Raw genomic sequence first — 19,735 nt, 5'->3', positions numbered from 1 at the left:
CAACGAAAATTACTACAAGCTTTTTCTCTTCCCATGTGTTTCTCTTTCGGCATGTTTCTTTTCAGAACGTTTCAGGTTTCAACCACCTCAAACAAATCACTGTCAGCATCTTTAAGAAGTGACTGGAAGATGAGACAGGAGGGAAAAGGTGTAAAGCTCTGAGAGAGAGTGTGTGAGAGAGAGGGAAAGGGAGAGAGAATGTCTCTAGAAGTGTGTGGGGTGCTGCACGTGGTTTTGTGCAAGGAGGCCAGCATATGTGCGTGTGGGCTGGGCTGGGCATGAGACAGCACGCAGTAATGTAAAGTTCAGCCAGGTGACATCTGTTGGGAAGCAGGACAGCACATTTGTAAACATGCCTCACTATTAAGGAAGAAAGCAGTTGGAAAATATAAGAGATTAAGCAGAGGCGAAATCTTTGATCATAGTACCAAAAGTGACACTTGAAAGTTTATTTACACTCTGTAAAAAAAAGCATTATGTTGGTGATCTATTGCACCTCAGTGACTCCACACCAGACATGCTCAGGTTGCAAATACTTCAGACTGTTCTAATACCTAACAGCCTTTGGAATTCCAAACTCAGGCCATGCTATTTCAGCCCCATGGTTTTCAAAACTTTTCAGACCCATAGCTAATTAGAGATATCTGCAAGACCAAGACAACTGTGTTTTTCTTTATGTATTTGATTTGTTATCCATCTTAATGAAGTTGTACTTCTACTAAATTCAGATTTCTCACTGGGCTCTGTAAGTTCAAAAGAAAATCTCAACCACTGTTCTGAGGATGCTTATTACACTTAGTTCTCTGTAATTAAACCAGAAAAACTGTCTTAGCATGGATACCGTTGCTGATAAACATACTCCCGTAGCAATATAACTAGGTCTATGATAGGACAGAGCATATCAGAAAGAATCACACTTCCAATGGACACAGTAGTACTAGCAGCATTTATCAAGAAGAGACCTCTTATAAAGGTGACTCAAAGTGGTGAGTAACTTGAAGATGACTACTGTTTATTACACCGGGCTCATCTATATTTAAAAGGGATCTCTGGGAGGGATGTAGTGCGACCACAGTCTTCCTCCCCCTTAGGGAAGATGTGATCAGGCAAAGCACTCTTTCACCACTGTAATTTAAACCAGCTCTTGGAAAGACTACACCATGATAGCAAAGGGACCAGCTTCTGTTTTGCCACCCCAAATTGGTATGATTTTTCAACCCTGGCAGAAGCCCCTATGCAGACAACTGCACTCAGTGTAGACGTGGCCTAAGCTAATACTAAATCAGCCATCACATGTGCATTTATGAGACTGTTACAAGGCTCTCCTCATCACATCTAAAGATACCTAGGACTTCCTGCAGGTCTTAGTCACCAGGAGATCAGATTAGGTGTGAAAGAGACAATTTATTAATAACAGCTTTAGCACACCCCCATAACTTTAAATATTTGTTCCCTGCCAAAACTGCCCAGTATTGGGAGGATTTTTTATGTGCAGTTCTCAGAGCGCTCTATGCAAGCAGAGCTCTATCGCTGCCCTGTTCAAAATTACTAAATCAAGGTCAAGCAAAAAGAGAAATTAGTTGCTCAGACTGATGAAGCAATTTCTGTAGGTATTTTTAGATATTGTGATATTTTATATGCTATAACAAGCTGTTAATATCAGAATCAGACCATTTTTTGAATTGGGTAGTTCAAATATATGGACTGAACAAAACTGGTATAGAAAATAGGATGTCGAAGAGGAGATATCTGGCATTTACAAACCTGGATGTTTATGTGTTATTACTATAATAAACACGACTACTGCATCTAGCATACAAGTGACGCTGTGCTCCAGAGGGCATCTGAAAAGAAGATCAGAAACACATGTGATTTGGAATCAACCTACACATGCATGCAGCAGAAACTGGACAGTAGTTGATACAGTGATTATCTCCAGAAAAAGGAAAGACCTGTTGCCTGTAATGATCAGAAAACGTTATTGTAAAATTATGTCTGGGGACAGTGATGAAAGAAAAAATTCTACAGAAACTGAAGAAACATCAAGCCTCGATTGTCCTTTGGTTGGTTGGGTTTTAATCTATGATTTCAGAAGGGTCAGCATGTTATGTCTGAAAGCTAGAAGAAACAGAAGGTTACCCTCTATATTTTCTCACTTAAGATCACAAACGGGAGCTGTGACTAGATGTGTTCTGTGGTAATTTACATGGTAATAGATGCTGCTTTTTCTCTGAGATGAGGTGCAACTTTTTTTTTTTAAGGGGGAAAATATATAAACACATTTTCTCTTTATCATACATGATAGAAACCTCTACGGGGAGAATAAAACCATTTTCCCCTTGAGTCAAAGTCAGAGTCATTTGAGAAATCAAATGACTGTATGTTCCGCTGGTTGCTGTGCAACTTGCAAGCATCTTAAAAGTGCCTCTTCTCTGCCTAATAGCTCATTTCTAAAATCTGCTTTCTGTGTTGTATCTGATGTTAGTTCTTCAAATGGAGAGAAATTCACACATCATGAAAGAGCAACTTTAAAGACAAGCTTGGCAAAAGGGAATGGAAATGGGAAAAAGCCATTAAATTTTCCAATCAAGCCCATCCCAACCTCACTGAAAATGGCCTAAGGGAAATTTAAGCATACCACAGAAAGAAACTCCCTAATGTCACAAACATCAAATGCTGTCTTTGTTAAAGGTAAGGCTAAGCGCTTTAGAATGTAGGCTTTTACTGACTTGTAGTAGTCCAACTTACTAATCACAGATTTAAAATCAGTAAATACTGCAGTTTAGATCTCAAGTAGTGCAAGGACTACAGCTGGCTGAAAAACAAGATTTCCAGTGTGCCGAAACACTGCAATTTTGAATTATACTGAAGAAGTCAACTAATAAGCCCTTGATGTGCTGCCTAAAGAACCAATTGCTTTTCAGTAACTTTGTGTTAACTTGAAAGAATCAGAAATCAGCTATTTCCCTAAGTAGTCCTGTGAATGCTGGCCTCAGCTTTGCTTCTAGGTGTTGTTACCTAAACTAAACCATCAAATTAATTGATGAGACTAAGCCATTGAATGCTCAACTCATTGAAGATTGTCTAGGATACATACTGCTAAATCAATGCACATAAAACACAAAAAACATGAAAAAGCTCAGCCCTTTTAGGTGCAAAGTAGCCTGAAACTGTAATAATACCGTGGCACTTTTGTTATCATCCATAATTTCAAATTTCTTCAGAAGGTTAAGGAAATTATCTTATTTCTACTTTGCAAATAGACAGAACTGAGATCTGGAAAAGCAAGTTGGCTTCTCCAACACTGCTTATGCCAAGGCCCTTCCTGAGCACAAGCTCAATTTCCACCCAGGTAGATGTTGCGATTTAACCCCACCTGGCAATCATGTACCAGGCAGCTGCACGCTCACTCCCCTTCCCCCCAGCGGGATGGGGAGGAGAACTGAGAAAAGGTAAAACTCGTGAGTTAAGAAGAACAATTTAATAATTGAAGTAAAATACGATAACAACTGTAATAAAAAGGAATGAGAGGGAGAGAGAGGAATAAAATCCAAAAGGAAAAAAACAAACAAGTGATGCACGATACAATTGCTCACCACCTGCTGACCGATGCCTAGCCAGTCCCCAAGCAGCGATCGCCCGGCCCTGGCCAGCTCCCCCAGTTTACACACTCAACATGACATCCCATAGTATGGAATATCCCTTTGGCTACGTCGGGCCAGCTGTCCCTGGCTGTGTCCCCTTCCCAATTTCTTGTGCCCCTCCAGCCTTCTGGCTGGCAGGGTCTGAGAAACTGAAAAGCCCTTGACTTGGTATAAAATTACCTAACAACAACTAAAAACATCCGTGTGCTATCGACATTATTCTCACACCGAATCCAAAGCACAGCACGGCACCAACTACTGAGAAGAAAATTAACTCTATCCCAGCTGAAACCATGACAGTAGGGTCCCAAAGGACAGTAGAGTCTCAACTATGTTTTTTTCACCTTTTGCAAAGCCTTTCATTTGCCATGGACAGAAATAGCGCATGTGTATATCATAATCTTTTACCATGTCATATGAACACACTGTATGTGACAGGATTTGGATCAGTTAAAAGTTTCTGCACAATAAAAAGGACAGATTGCGATAATTTAAAAAACTGCGTATTGTCCCACTTTTGTAGATGATCTAGAATCAGAGGCAGACATACGGTACCAGAAGCTCTCTATGTGGTTAAGATGAGCATATGACTTGCAAACAATGTATTTCTCCAATACATAACAAGCATAGTATTGAGCTTTTTTTTGAGGACTGCGACACTATAGGAGCCTCCAATCTCTATTACAATTGACAGCACAAGACATCATCCCACAGACATAATGGAGAATGTTCTGACAGCTGCATTAATGAGAAGAAATGCTTCCAAAAAGTGTCATTTATACTCAATTCAGCTAATGCTTGAACTAAACATTCAGTGCTATGAAGCCTGTGGTAGTGCTAGCATAACATTGTCCAGGATTGCCCCTTCCTGTATGCAAAGCTTGTAGATGCATTTCTGGGGGAGGTAATCCAAAGAGCAAGCTCCTTCTCCATCACCTGTTGAGCAGAACCTGTCCCTAGCTGAAGATACAGTTCACATAATGACTAGGAGATAAGATGCAACTCAGAGTACCTTCTGGTGAGGATAATGCCACTGTGTTACCTACCAGTAGACAAGATGCTCAGTCTCTTGGCTTCTGAAAATGGGGATAAGTATCTTTGCATCTTTGCCTTTCCAAGAAGTGAGATTAGCAACTTCAGTCATGGTTGGGAAGCACTCTGAGGGTAGAGACTACTGCAATACAAAGTCTTTTATGTTCTTTCTTTCTTCTTTCAGTCTTGCCAGGGTCTTTGTGTAACATTTGGCTTGCAGCTGGATTGTGCTATTAGAGAATTTCATTTTCAGTGTTCATCATACTCATTGTCACCTGCTCCTCTACCAAGGGGAAAATTTTTAAGGGAAAAAAGCAGTTGCTGGATGGAGTGTCTTTTTCTTAATATCTAATCTTTACTGATACTTTTATGTCACTTAAATTCTACTTCTCAGGAATTAAATGCTTTCTGCATGCTGTGCCATTAATATAAATATCAAACACAGAAATTATGTTCCACCCCACCTCCCCTTATCTATGGGGAAATCCCTTATCTCTCACAGTCATAAGTAATTTAGGATCAGACACAGATGGGCTGAGATGCGAATGCCTCAGGGAGCAACTGAAATAGCTCCCTGATAGACATCACAGGGGCTGAGCACAGTATCTCTCGGCATTTATTCTGATTATTGTGATGGCTGCCAACAGGCTCTTCTGTTTGGAGTTTGTTGGAGTTCTTTTCTGTACTCTTGCTGTGGATAGTGATAGTGAACGCTCTTCATAGATGAATAAACACTAATTTGTAACTGCAGAGCCCTGTGTTAATAAGCAGGACTGAGTTCTTCTATCAGTCAGCTACATCAGCTCCCAAGGAGGTTACCACTGAGAGCCAAACGTGGCACGGGAGCCATGAAATTAACTTTAGTTCCCCAGCCTGACACTCATTTCAATAGGTTAGATCTCACCAGCAGCACTGTACCCCACTGCATCTAAAACATCGCAGCTGAATACCTGCAAGGCTACTGTGTTTGGGGGTATTATTATATACTGCTGCCCTCTACAATTAAAGATATTTTGGCTTTGGGAAGGAAGATTTTCACGTGACCCGAGCTAGATTTTGCAGTCTGTGTGACAATCGGACAACTGCAGTGTCTGATATAGTAGCGTAAGTATATATTTCAGCTACATCTGTAAAGAATGTAGATTTCCCATGAATCCAATTCTATCACAAAAAGGATAAATGCCATTCTCCACTCAGAAGAAAGCCCGGTCCCATCCTGTGGAGGTACTGCTTTGCACCCTCTCTCTGGCAGGCTGAAGGGAGATATCTCTGAAGACACACGTCTCCCCCCAGTTCTGGCAAGTACAGTGTGGCCAGGCAGGACTGGGAGCAGCAGGTCTACTCCCCTCTTCATCCAGGAGCGATAGCAGGGGTGACCTACCCAGGCACAGAAGTACCCACCCCCCCACATCAACACAACTGCAGATGGACTGGGGAGAGCAGTCTCTCACACTTGAATTTTCAGAATGAATTGGCTAGAATTTCTTTCCTTCTATGAAGATGCAGGAAACTCCTACAGTGTCAGTCCTACCACAGGCTAGCGTTTATCAATCAATGCCAAATCTTAATGTCTTAACTCACAAAGCTTAATATACACCGTCCAATGGTCCAAACATACTTTAACACTTGGCACAACGTCAACAGGCACATGGGTCACACTCTGCAATGAAGTGATCCTCTTTTCTCTTAACTTTGGCTTCAGGAACATGAAATGGCACGCAAAGAAATGAACTTTTAAAATCCATTTTCTTCCTGCAGATGCTCCTGCTAAGAACCAAGTAGCCCAACACACTCCCAGTGACACAGACAAACCACTCTCCCTCCATTTGGTACCAAGGACAGGATCTTCTGAGGAGGAACGGAAATGCGGTTGTTGTATCAGTTTGATTGCTCTTAAAGGAAATTCCAGTGGGCAATACTCAAAGAGCTACATTTCTAAATGAGCCTATGACTGAAGAGAGACACTATCTGTGGCCTAATTTGATGTCTGCTGCGGAGAGCCAGTAAGCCCTACGAGACCAGATATGCTACATAAGAATACCAGCCTCCTCAAGTTTGCAGTGTTGCAAACAGTGAGATGAATAAGAAAATCCTCTTTTGTAGCATACTTCTTTTTAAAGTTCAACCTTGTTAATGACTGCGAAGTTATTTACATTCTGCTGCTGAAGCGTGAGCTGCAGAGGGTAAACACCTAATGGTTGTTCATCCTGTTAATTAAGTACTTTCTGCAACAGGAAAAAAAGGAAGAAATAAGGCCTTCTGGAAGGCCGCATAACTCAGTGAGAAAGGACTTACAACTCAACATCCCTCATCAGGCACTCCCAAAAGATAATAGTTTTTTCTCAGGAAAATACAGGATGAATATCCTATCAAAACCACAGCTGCTACTCACGTGCCGATTACTACGAACAGCGAAGCACTGATGCAAAACCCAACTGCGGTCATTCCTGATTCAAAAAGATCACTAGCTGAGCTGGAAAAGTCCTTCGAGGAAACCAGGTGCTATCCAAATCGCTCAGTCCCTCTGCTGGTGAATAAAACAAACTCCTGATCCTCTACAGATGAATATATGGCTTCAAATCACACAGAATTTTGTCTTATCTGTTCTTAAAATATTTTAAGTGATGATGGCATATGAGTCTTAACTAAAGGTCTCCTATCCGTAAGACATCCCTTGATAGTAGCAGACATGAACTCAGCGTCAGCAGTAGCAATTGGAAATTCACCAGTGATATGAACGCTAGCAAAAGGAAAGCCTGAGTAATGCCTAAAAGCATGCTACAATGCCATCAAAATTCATAGTTTTCACAAATTCATGCTGGATTGGCTTAAATATTTAAATAAAAGAGGTCCCACATATTCTAGGGCAAAGGTAGAGGGCTTGCAAATCCTGGGTACCTACCCATGAAGGAAGCAATTAAGAAAGTATTTAAGCTTGAAATTAAATCCTACTCAGAGGGCTTAAACATGTGTTTGGCTATAGGTTTGTATTTATGGCCTGTGTCAGCAGGATTTAAGTGCTGGCATAAATTCTGCACTGAATAAAGGCAAGCTGCTGAACGGTGCTTCTGGAGGCCATCCTCTGCGAGCAAACACCCCACCAGAGCACAGTTCGCCTGGGTCAGGCCCTGAGCAAGAGTCCAGACATAAGCAAAACTTTTCAGCATTTATTTTAGCAGACAGCAGATTACAGTTGATACAAAAATTCCTGTGGGATGTATTTCAGCAGACACTCCAGGATACAGTTCAGTTACAAAGATTAAGTAGGTATAAGACTGGGTTTCCAAAGGCAGAGTGCTGCAGTACAAGCAAGTGCTGAGTATGACCAACATACCTGAGAAAGTCAGCTGATTAACAACACACTAACTGTTTCCAAGAGCTGACCAGGGGTTATTGGACACATCCTACAGAAGCACTGAAAAAACACTCAGGCTAAAAACTGTTTAGAGACAAATCTTGCAGAGTTTCCCAAGTCCTCTTGCAGGCAGCACTTCAAGAGTTACAGATCTTGCAAATGAATAAGAGGAGCTCTCACAGACTTTAGCTTAAGTGGAGAAGGTATTGACTTTTAAGTGAAAGGCTGGGTTTATTCTCCCTAGTGGATTTCTAACATTTACATTAAATAAGTGATAAGTAAAGCAAATATGAGCATTTTAAAAGTAATTCACAGATATTTTTGAATACATACCTACTTTACCCTGTTAGTGTTAATAAAAAGTTCTAAAAATATTTTTCATTTGCTTCCTTTCTGACCTGAGAAATATCTATGCTGAATCTATTTAATTTTGGTTTCTTTTTTCTTTCTACCTTACCTTTTCTTGAATGAGTAAATTTACTCCAATATCCAGGAAAGAACAGACACACATACTATAAACACTTCTCCCTAAAGGCTACCTCTGCTTCTGAGTAACATCACCTGTGTAGGGTGAGGAGGATATATGCTTTGCTGAAGGATGTTTACTCAGCCAGCTGGGGTTTGTAGAGAAAGAATAAGAATAGAAAAACTGCAGTCACAGCTTTTAAATGCCATTCTGCACAAGATCTCAGTATGGGGGTTATGATTAATCCATCCATCCACCTCACTTTTCTTGGAGTGGAAGAACTATGAGGTAACTGTGTTCTCAGTCATGAGACATCTAAATGGCTCATCTGGATGATGATGGATCTGATGTATACATGAGAGGTATAAGGGGAGTGCAGCCTCAGTTCTTTTCTCTGTAGAATATCCTAACACTTCACTAAGCCACAGAAGTAAAGCTGAAATTCACAGAAATCAGGTAAATAACAATGACCACTTCTGTATCCAAAAGGGAGAATCCATAGCAGTCACTGTTTGTTCCACAGAGTTTATTACTTTAGGGTATCATTCCAAGTGAAGTATGAAATAACATGATACACTCTTCACTACTGACGTAATGCTGACTCCGAAAGGCATTCAAGTCCTTCAGATGCGGTAAGACTGAACACTGGGCTTATACAATATAAAAGGTGTCACTTCACCTTTCCGGTTTCTGTTGTCTGTAGAAAGTCAATCAGTCATGTCCTGCACTTCAACTTTGGCTTCCCAAGCCTCTTTTCTTACTGGCAAGAAGACTGATGGGATACATAAAGTTAAGGGAACTGACAAACTCACTAAATCATTCTTGAATGTTCTTAAAACAGTGACAATCCCTTTAACTTTCAACATATTTCCTGTCTTTGTCCAAGAGATCATTCAAGTCAGAGGCATGAGGCACCAAAAATGACTTAACAAATGATCCAGGCATTTACTGCCTGCTATACATTACACTAACACAAACAGATTCCTTGTCCTTGACTGACATACCGGTCTTATGTTGTTTCTTCAAATTTGTGCATGGCAAGATTAGTCAGAGATGATTTTGCTGTCAAAAGCTAGTCTTCTGCAGTTCTGTTCTGTGACAGCTGCAATATGTGGCTAACCTACATCAAGTTAGAACATTTTGGTGTTACGTGAATAACATACCAAATAATACTGTCTCCTCAAATAAACATTCAAGTCCACTTTGTCAAGCCAATGAACCATCAGTTCTCTGAATATTTCTTCTTCTTCCAAGTTTGGAGAGGTTACACTTCAACGCTGCTTGTCCTAACTTTTGTAACACAATGCAGCTGTACCGGTTAAATTTCCATGCTAATTTCCAGAACTGAACAACTAGATCTGGCAACTGCACAAAGTCATAAGAGTAGGGGCTCCAAGATACGCACCACTCACCCTGCTGCCCCACCAGTGATCAGCTGGAAAGACTGTTTTAAGGGTGCAAATGCAGATAAGTCTCCCCAGCTGCCACCCCAGAGTCCTGCTGCTGAGACTGTTGATAACAACTCAGTACTACATGCATGGAAGATTTTGTAACATGGTCACCTGCCTGCTGGGATTGAGTCTGAGAAAAAAACAGCCTCATTTAGCATAGGTCACTGTTCAACACATCATATGGTAACTTTGCTGTATACAATGAATGAATGAATGCTGCTGGAAAATGAAAGATGGTATCTGGGCATTCAGCGCTTTTGAAATCCCTAAACTTACATTCATGTGTGTGGTGTAGAACAGATCTGGACGTAGTGTAACCACACCATCCTCACCATCTAATATGGATGTTCCACATCACTAGAAAGGAAAAAAGCTTCTACAAAGAGCAGCTCTGCTTCCCCCATCTAGTCCTAACAAAGATCTTTTCATGACATGGTATGATTTCATTCTAGAAACCTGAAAGTAAAAGCCTGTTTATTAATCTTCTGAGGTGTGCAGGCTCACCCAGAAGCTAGCTTTTTATTGTGCCTTTAAAGAGCACAACACAAATATTCAGCCCTGTATCATTATACCTCCAGGCAGTATGGCAAGAAACCAGACAAAACCATGGGAGAATAACTGAGCACTGCCTGCAAGCAAAGAAAGCTCTGTGGCTATCCATCAAGATACCTGAATGGCTTTCAAAACAGGTAAACAAGGTTCAGTAGATGAGCTTTGATTTTTGAAGACCTTACACTTCATTTTTCATGCATCTCTGATATTTTTTAAAGCTCTTTTTATACACTTACTGAGGTGCCCTTAGAAATTTGCCAAGTTTATGCATACTCCCTGGAGAATGATGCTGTACTTCTAACTGCAGCCACACAGTTGACAAGAGTCAAGACACAGCTGAAAAATATGTGGCATGGCAGGAATGATTATTCATTCACTCCAGTACTGTACCTCAGGAGGTACTTGTCAATGTAAATGTCTTGGAAAAAAAGAACTAAAACTTTTGAAGCTTCGTCCTGAAGAGAAAACAGCATAGAGCACAGTTTTTAAATTAGAAAAGCAAGCAATTCTACTTCTCTCCTTTCCTGTCATTGATTATGAGTACAGTGAGTAAGAGAGTCAAAGGTTAAGGTTTCTGAGAGGCAATTTTATGCGCTCCTTTGATCTAATTCAGTGAAAGCGCTAAGCAATATGGTCAGAGGTAAAATACATTTTTTTCTGAGCGCCCTGCATTGTGTGTGTTTCTTACAGACATATAAACTAAACCTGCACAGCCATTTGCTACCAGTACCAGAAAAATGCAAAGCACTAAAAACCCACTACTGTGATGTTTCACTTCGTTTTGAAGTTGTGAATGACCTGTGATGGAGAGCAGGGAAGCAGTGACAGGCTGAATGTATACTGCTATTCTTGTGGCTTAGCAGAATGGTATATACAAGCAGAAATCTGCCCTTTTAGACCTGGCTCACTGCCACACGATGGTTGCTTTACATTATTTTGACAACGTAAAAAAAACTTAAAGGACATAAAGATTATATTTGCATTCTGCCTATGCTCTGATCCTCTAATACACCAATGGTACACTGTACATACAACTGTACTTTATGTGACTGGCAAGATCCTAAGAGATGACTTTTTCCCGTCTTTTCTTAGAAATGCAAACAAATTAACAAATGCAGAGCTAATTTGGTGCCAGAACAGCATAGTGAAGATTGATCTTCAACAGCTGAGCCGTGCCTGAAAAATTTTCATTAATATGAAAATATTAAGTCTTCAGCACCTTTCTCCTTCCAGAATTCATCATGAATAACATACTTTGAAAAGTAATAATACGAAGGCAAATGCCATATACTACAGAACATTTATGAAAAGGCTACTTGTCTCTTAGACCACCAATTGCTGTGATCCTACAAAAATAATTTCTTTCAAATGTGGACTGAGAAAACTGACGTGTCTGCTGGATCAAATTTGTCATGTTTCACAGTGCATTAGAGCTGTCCTCATTTTTTTCTAATATTTTGTGACTGCCATGCAAACAGCGATCACAACTATTAAGTCCTTCCTATCTTCTGAAGAAATGATCAGTGCCCTTCTGTAATTTGAAACTGAAGACACAACCATTCTAGACTTAAGATGAGATGGAGAGGGAGCTTGTCAATTTGTACAGCATGGTTTTAACATTTACTACCATAAAATACACTACTAAGCTACCTTAGAGCACATTTTCATCTTTCCTGTATAACTGATATTTTTTCTTCTGTGTAAACAGTAATTTACCTTCTAGGATATATGGGTTTATTAAAAACAAACACAAAAAGCATGACATTTCTTCTCCACTGTTTTGGCCCTACTCCAAAGGACAAAGGTCTTCTTCCTCATGAGCAATACATTTGTCAGTTTATAAAATACTTAACACATGTAATATTTGGAGTAATCAAAACTTGTACCTCCCAGGCTTTTTTGTTGGGGGAAAAAAAAAAAAGATTGTGAGTTTTTTACTACCATTGTAAAGACAAAACCCATACCTGCATCATGAGGCAGAAATGCACTGGCAGTGGGATTGACCTGGGGATAGAGACCGAGGTGGAGCCTGTGTGATGAGGCGGGTATTCCTATGGAGGTAAGGACTGAACCGAAGTGGCTCCCCTTGCAAATCCAGCCCTCGTCCAAGTTACTCACTGTGAAGACTGAGGCACTCAGGCCAGATCAGAAGATGAAGTTGTGTATATCACGATTATGTTTACTGGATTCAGTGCAGAGGACAGGATTTGTGTCCGTGGCAGGGCTGATTGATAACTGTTTGTTAAAACTTAAAGTACAAGACCAGATTTTTCTCCAGTAGCTAAGTGCCAAAAGATGCTGCTAATTCAGCAGTGGAATTTCAAAATGCCTCAGGAAGATAAGTGTCTAATCTCCAACAGGATTTAGGCACTTAACCAGATTATACTCTGTTTAAAGACTTACTGCCTATTTACCTGCATATTTAGTAGCCTAACTAGCTTTAAAAAGCTTTCCTCCAAGGGCCCAGTTGGGAGTGAAAACTGCCCATAGATGTCTAGCTTTTACCATCAGGATTTTTTTCAGTCCTGTATGTTCACTGCCAGAGATCACCAACCCACACTAAGAATTTGAATAATGCTGTTACTTTCTGTACCTGGAACAAACCAGCACCTACTCTTCAGTATAGGAGTGCAATGGGGGAAAGAAAAAAGGCACAGTGGGTTAATCTGAAATGCTTTCAAGAGAAGAACACTGAATAACGTGTCTGGTGAAGAGTATTCTTGGATTCCCAGATCACTTACACTGGTGCAAAGAAAAAGTAACTTTAAGATCTACTCCCTACGCAAAACACACAGTACTGCCCCTCCATCCAAAGGCAATGATCTCTACCAATTCCCTCTTCATAACTTTGCTGGAAAGAATCTTGAAGTTGAACCTATCTGCCAGATTAAGCTGAAATGGAATCACTTCATATTTGGGGGGAAATTCTGAGGTGTATTTCACTCAAAAAGAAAAAAGCTGCATGCAATTTTTCTAGCAATTTGTCAAAAATCAATGTGAGACTATGCATTCTTTATGCTGAATATAAAAAACTAACAACTGTGGCAATAATTTACAGCCCCAGAAAATAACTGAGGTCCACTTTGCATTTTTGTCTTAGACTACCAGTGTTTTGACTTGTAACTTTGTCTAAGATTAAGATTAAAAAAAAGCTTCTCCATCCAATCCAATCCTATTTAATGTTAAGACATAAAAAGCTTCAGCAGAGTGAGATGATCTACTTTTAAGAAGTCTGCTGTTTCTCTCTGCAGAACTGTCTTTCATGAAATCAAACTTGTTCCTATTCCCTTCCTGTCCCCACAAAAATTCTCTCAGTCTGATACTCTTCAATCACGATTAAAAGGCATTTCTCTATGCTTCCCTGACAAATGTTCCTACTCGTTTTTTTCAGATGCCAGCAATGACATTTGTATCTTGCTTGGTGTTTTGTATTGGACTAATTATCATGGTAAGAAAACCCCTGCAATATTTGTGGCATACAAACACCATCCTGCAGGATGCATCAGGTATTTGTGAATAACCAGGTAGGATGAGCAGGTTCACTAGTGCGCGTTTCCCAAACTCATTCATTCTGTCCCTGCCCACCAGTATTCTACCTGGAAACAGCTCTGACTTCAGCTGGCAACACAGACCATATTTGCTATCACTTCTATGCTGGAACTGTCATGAGTATGTCACAAAACATGGAATTCATCCATATGCTTGGAATTAAGTCAAATATGCCTAAAAAAAAAAAAAAAAAGAGATAAAAACTGCCAGGCAAGCAAGCGAAGATTAAAAATTTGTTACTTTAAAATAAAAACAGCTTCAGGACTGTTCAGCACTGCATTTCAACTATAGTGAACTCCTTCAGACTTGCAGTTTCTGAATGTGAACACAAGATAAGGGTAGCCACAGATTTATGCTTGGATGTGAAGAGTGAGCCTGAACTGTGACATCAAAGTCAGCAGTGACCTACACACAGCAGGGCCAGTGGTATCCTGGCTGCTGAAGGATGTATGTGGGTGCAGCATCTGTGGCTATCAGGCCAGCAATAGCAGTAAGTGACCACGTGCTAGAACCCAGAAAGCTTGAGGCTTCGGCTCCAGCTTGTTGCATCAATGGGCTGCTACTCAGGAGGTGTAACAGATCAACGGGAAGAAAGGAAAATCTGCCTCTTTCACTTCTTGACTATTGTACCTCGGATGACATGAGCAGCCACTAAGGGAGGCAGAATGTATCATATCAGGCTGTTCTCATCTGGGTCAATGCAAAAAACAAAGCATCAAATGTGGGGAAGACAGTGAAGAGTCATGTGGCAGGCTTTTCCACCACTCCTGTCCCCTCTGGACACAAAAGAATGTAATAGACATTACAATTCAGTTCCCCAACCACGCAAGCTAAATTCCTCCTTCAAATAACCTGGAACATCACTGGCTAACAGTAATGTATCATCTAATAAATTCTGTCCAGATTTGGAAAGAGAAAGAAAATCCAGAGCCAACTAATGAAACTGTTGTCAGCATTCTCTTTGGGTTCATGGCCTTTATTGAATCAACTTATAAATCTCTGGATTTGCAGGGCTTCTGAAAGGCTCTGTGCCCTTTAGCTGGAGTATGTCATTCCTTTCTGGTGCTGTGGGCAGGAGTCTGAACTTCTGGGAATTGCTGAGTTCCTAAAACATGGCTGAATCAAGGAACGAGAATCAATCTGAGGTGTCTCAGGTGTGAAGAAGTATTTGCATGACATAATCCACTTCCTTGCATCACAAGAGCATTTTCACCTAACAAAATTGCTGGTAACATGGAGGCCTGGGACAGTGAGAGTGCCCTTGATCTCTCCTGCTCTTTTTTGCTGCTGTCGTTTCTCTGGCCCTTATAAGCTAGTGTTGAATGGGTGCTAGGAAGTGTTTGGTGGCTGGAGGAAGTGAATTGTCTATATTATTTCCTGCAGTCAAGACCTTCATGAGCCAGGCAACCCCTTCTAGCTTTTCGTTGCTGTATAAAAGCAGCTACTGCCAAAAGCTTTTGGAGATAACAAACCTGGAAATCTCTGAAGGTTGTTCTTTGCAGGGGGATGGGTTACAATGAAATGGAATTTAAGTATCTTTGAAACAGGAAGTGTCAGTGCTGTAGAAGCCATAACCCACTGCTGCAAGTCCTGGCCCTGTTGCCCTCAACTGTCATCGGATTCACACTGTCACCAAGATGCACTGAATCTCCTGGTTTGTGACTAACATATTTGTACATGGTTCTTCACTCAACCCAAACTCACCCCTAATGGCTCTCAGCTTGCAACCCTGAATAAACCCATGGAGACCAGAGAAATGAATCATTTTACCCAGTACATGAAGCCTTCACACACTTTCACATGTAGATAATTCTTACCTCTTTCTGGTGATACTTTATTGCTACCTTTAGCTTTGCCAGATCATGACATTTTTGGGGATCCAGCTCTTCACTTTGATCATCTCTGTGATTGAGAATGATCTCCAATTCTCGGGAACTCCGTGCTTGATCCAAAAGGTCCTTAGCAAAACGTTTGCACTGCTGTGAAAGCTCTTCATATTCAGCCTTGAACTCATTTTCCACTTTGCTGAGCTCCTTCAGCTCCCAGCCCAGTCGGAAGGCCGTCAAGATGGGGTCCTCACTTGATAAGGCAATCAATGAAGGGCTGGCTAAGGCTTTATAGATGTTCAGCCTTGACCTGGAATGCCTCAGGCTGTCCACCTCTGAACTGGAGACACATTCCACACAGTTGCATCTGATCTGGTGTGGGCGTGGAATTGTTACCCGTCTTTGGACAAGCAGTTTGATGATTTCATAGTTGTTGGTGTGAGCCGCCAGCATTATTGGGGTGATATCTGGAGTGAATTCTGAAAACTGAGTGTCCATCATCAAGGTTGGAACCTATATAAAAGGATAAACCACCGTCATATTTCATGTGGAACAGCAGAAATCGGATGTCCCTCCTCCATACTTTTGAAGTGATGTCATAACAAAACAGAAGTATTTTAACACCATCTGTTTTTTAAATTCTATTGCATACACGCACAGGCACACACACTGCTATTCTGGCAAAACCACCTTCCCCCAAATCATGCCTGTCTGCCTCCCAAGCAGGAACCTGTGACCATTCAGTTCCTGGTTTGGTGTAAAAGTCAGTCACATTCCCATCTGATTGCTTTATATGTGAACCTGTTCTGGAATGGGTATTGGTTCATATACCAAAATGTGGACTTTTGTAGGAAAAAAGGAAGACAAAAAGCCCAGGTAATTACACAAAAAAAAAGGAAAGTCTAGAAAAGAGTAAGCACTGAATAGATTTCCATAACTAGCATTATTTGTATCATATACGTGCATTAGCAGGCCAAGAACCTGCTTGTAGCAGGCCCTACACAAACCAAACCAAACACTGGTCTGCAGCTGAGCAAAGCTCTTCCTCACCTTTTCCCTACTGTTTTTATTTGAAAATACTTTTTTTGTGGAAGGATACATTACATAACTGCCCTCAGAATAGATTTGTGGTGGCTTTTTTTCAAATGGATTTGAAAAAATTTAAATGTAAAATTAATGAGCCATAGTCCACTACAAATAAGACACTACGGGGTGTGCATTATTCAGCTACTGTTGCACTTCTCAAAAGATGAGCTTAATGCACACCCTGTTGTGTCTTATTACTATATGCAGAGTGCAAAATTAGACCAAAATGCTCTTACTTCCCAAGCACGCAGTGTGTTTCCATTTGCAGCACAGGCAGCTCTCTTTGTTGCGTGTTAATCATTACTCAAGCATACTGTACTTCATGTGCCCACCACTCTTGCCCTGGCAGTTGGCATCCTGCTGCTCAAGGGGTGATTGCTGGTTTTGGTGAACAGTAGGCCTGTTTCCCCTTGCAAAAGTCAAAGGCGTTTCAGAGAAACCATTGTCAAAGAGTCTTAATGACAGGAAACATTACTCAGTCTGTAAAAATCCAAAAGTAAAGCAGCGATAAAGTAGCACTAAGTAACTGGTTAGAAATCCTTCTGCAGGATATACCTAAGGTTGGTTACAGGTGAACCTGTAACCACTGAATCTGAGTTCCCCGGGGAGTTAAATGCCTCTACAGCACTGAAGAGTTAAAGACTCCTGGGCTGTAGTTGATTGATGAACCTCTATACAACACAGCAGCAGGACAGAGCCTGCTCACAATGCACAACACTCCCCCAAAGGTCAGCACCTCACTGAGATGCAGGGTCACTCACTGGAGCTGAGCTCACTGAGTGGCTAGAGGTACTTTTAGGAATAATCCAAGTCTGTTACCCTGGATGCAGCACGTGAGGAATTAAATCTCTGGCAGCCTACAGACACACAGGTGCAAGGAGGCTTTGCTAACAAGGCTGGTCCCTACAGAGGCAGCCAGGAGGGAGCCTATAAATATGCTCATGGGGAAGAAGAGGGAATGGCCATGAGGATTCCTTGTGGGTTGTGGAGAGCTTGGTGTCTCTTAGTGAGGTTGGATAAATGTATTTTCAGACCTCTAGTAACAAACAGCTGAAAGCAGCTCCCTTTTTAAGGTCTTTGACTTTTTTCTTTTCCTTTGCTTAGCTTGTTCAAGTAGTTTGTTAAATGTCAAGAGAAAGGTGCGAGTTTTCCTTTTTTTTTTTTTTTTTTTCCCCTCTCTCAGAAACATTGTTTTTTAAGCCCTGATGCTTGAATAACTGCATTTATGTTTCTTCCCCTTCTTTTTCAGTCAGTAACTGGCTGCTGTATTCAAAGCCTCTGCCTCAAAGGAAGAACACTTTCCTCCTCTATCACTCCTATTACTGTCAAGTTTAATCTTGTTGTTCTACATGGAAGTTACTGTACCCAGGGCTGTGAAAAGGATTTTCAGTTTTACACGGATGAGGTATTCATGTTGCTCAGAATATGAAATGGGCACTTGCCGAGAAGGTAGTTATGTTACAGGTGGGGATAGCGCTACTCATGTATGCTCCTCTCTGCTCCTGAGGCTTTCTAAATCTGGATCTAGGGCTCTTAAAACAGTTGTCCCAAGGTTTGGGATCAAATCAGGGGTTATCTGTCAAGTGATCTTTCAACCTTTTTTCCAGCTCATATCACAAGCCCTCACTCCAAAAATGGAGCACTACTTTGTTAGGACTCGAGCAGCTGCTGTGTGGAAGGCATGTTTTTCCTGGGCAGCTTGCAGCACTTCTAATTAAGGGATAAGAAGGGCAACGGTGATGCAGAGACAGAGAGGCTCCCTGGGGTCTGGGAGCAGATCACTGTAACGCCTCAAATCACAGGAGCTGAAGCTTATTTCTGATTATAGCTGAGCAGCAAACCAAACCACCAAAACACAGCGCAGGAATAGTGTGAATGATGGCTGATGCAGCCCCTCTGTTTTCTATGCCTGCTTGACCCAAAGACCGTGCACTGGCTAACAATTATGCCTTGTGGTAAATATTTTTGTCTTGCACAGTGTTTTGATAACCTGCATCTTAATAAACTGTCTTGTTTCAAAGATGGGGCTATGCAAAGCAAGCCTTTGCTCTGAAGGCTGTGTTCTACCTGTTATCACTAGAGGGGCAGCAGAGATTACACCAATGCATTGTAATTGCTGATGTTCCTCCTGCACTACTCTGACAGGTTGAGCTCATGTTTAGATCAGCTTCTTGTATGTCTTGGGTTAACTTACAGTGATGGAAGCAGAAGAGGAATAAATTATTCTACCCCAAGGGCTCTGCTAAGCTCTTCCAAGGTTATTTTCATTAAGTGACCTGAATAACAAATTCTTTTCCATTAACCTCATCACCTGACACAAACTGTTAAGCTGAGTCCTTCAGAACCTTATTGTCACTACTTGCACAGAAGCATGTGCCTTGTCTGTATTTCATCTTGGTAATGCTTGCTTAAGAAATTAACGCTACCATTAACAAAAGTGACTGAATGCTTATTACCATCTTTCTAGACTTAATCTTCATAAAGCTAGGCTGCTTACTGCTGTACCGCTGCTTCTCTGAACGATACTGCAGTGAGCGAAAAATCTCCTTTATTTAAAAAGGGGGGGGTCGAGGGAGAAACAAGCTTAATTCATTAGAGAAGAAAATGGAGGATTAGCTCACATAAAAGCACTGTTCAGTAAAGCTAAGCTCTCCTCTGAATGGAGAAACAAATTTTCCAGTAAATAGTGCACTGCTGGAAAGAAGCTCTGGATAGGAAGAGCAGTACAGTCTAAGAGGAGCAGAACAACAGAGCAAAAAAAACCCCAAAACTGG

The 19,735-nt window shown here is 41.1% G+C and overlaps 1 protein-coding gene across 1 annotated transcript in view; it reads right to left on the bottom strand.

The window, feature by feature from the left end:
• Window positions 1-19,735, bottom strand: part of TRPC5 (transient receptor potential cation channel subfamily C member 5) — a 66,745-nt gene that overhangs the window by 33,436 nt on the left and 13,574 nt on the right. The window contains exon 2 of the mRNA XM_005238248.4: window positions 15,867-16,388. Coding sequence (XP_005238305.2) covers window positions 15,867-16,388 — 522 coding nt within the window. The remainder of the gene's footprint in view (window positions 1-15,866; window positions 16,389-19,735) is intronic.

This window comes from Falco peregrinus, chromosome 13 (genome assembly GCF_023634155.1).
Source record: "Falco peregrinus isolate bFalPer1 chromosome 13, bFalPer1.pri, whole genome shotgun sequence".
Classification (NCBI taxonomy): Eukaryota; Metazoa; Chordata; class Aves; order Falconiformes; family Falconidae; genus Falco; species Falco peregrinus.
Note: the sequence above shows the minus strand (reverse complement) of the source record. Positions and strands in the feature narration are given on the sequence as shown.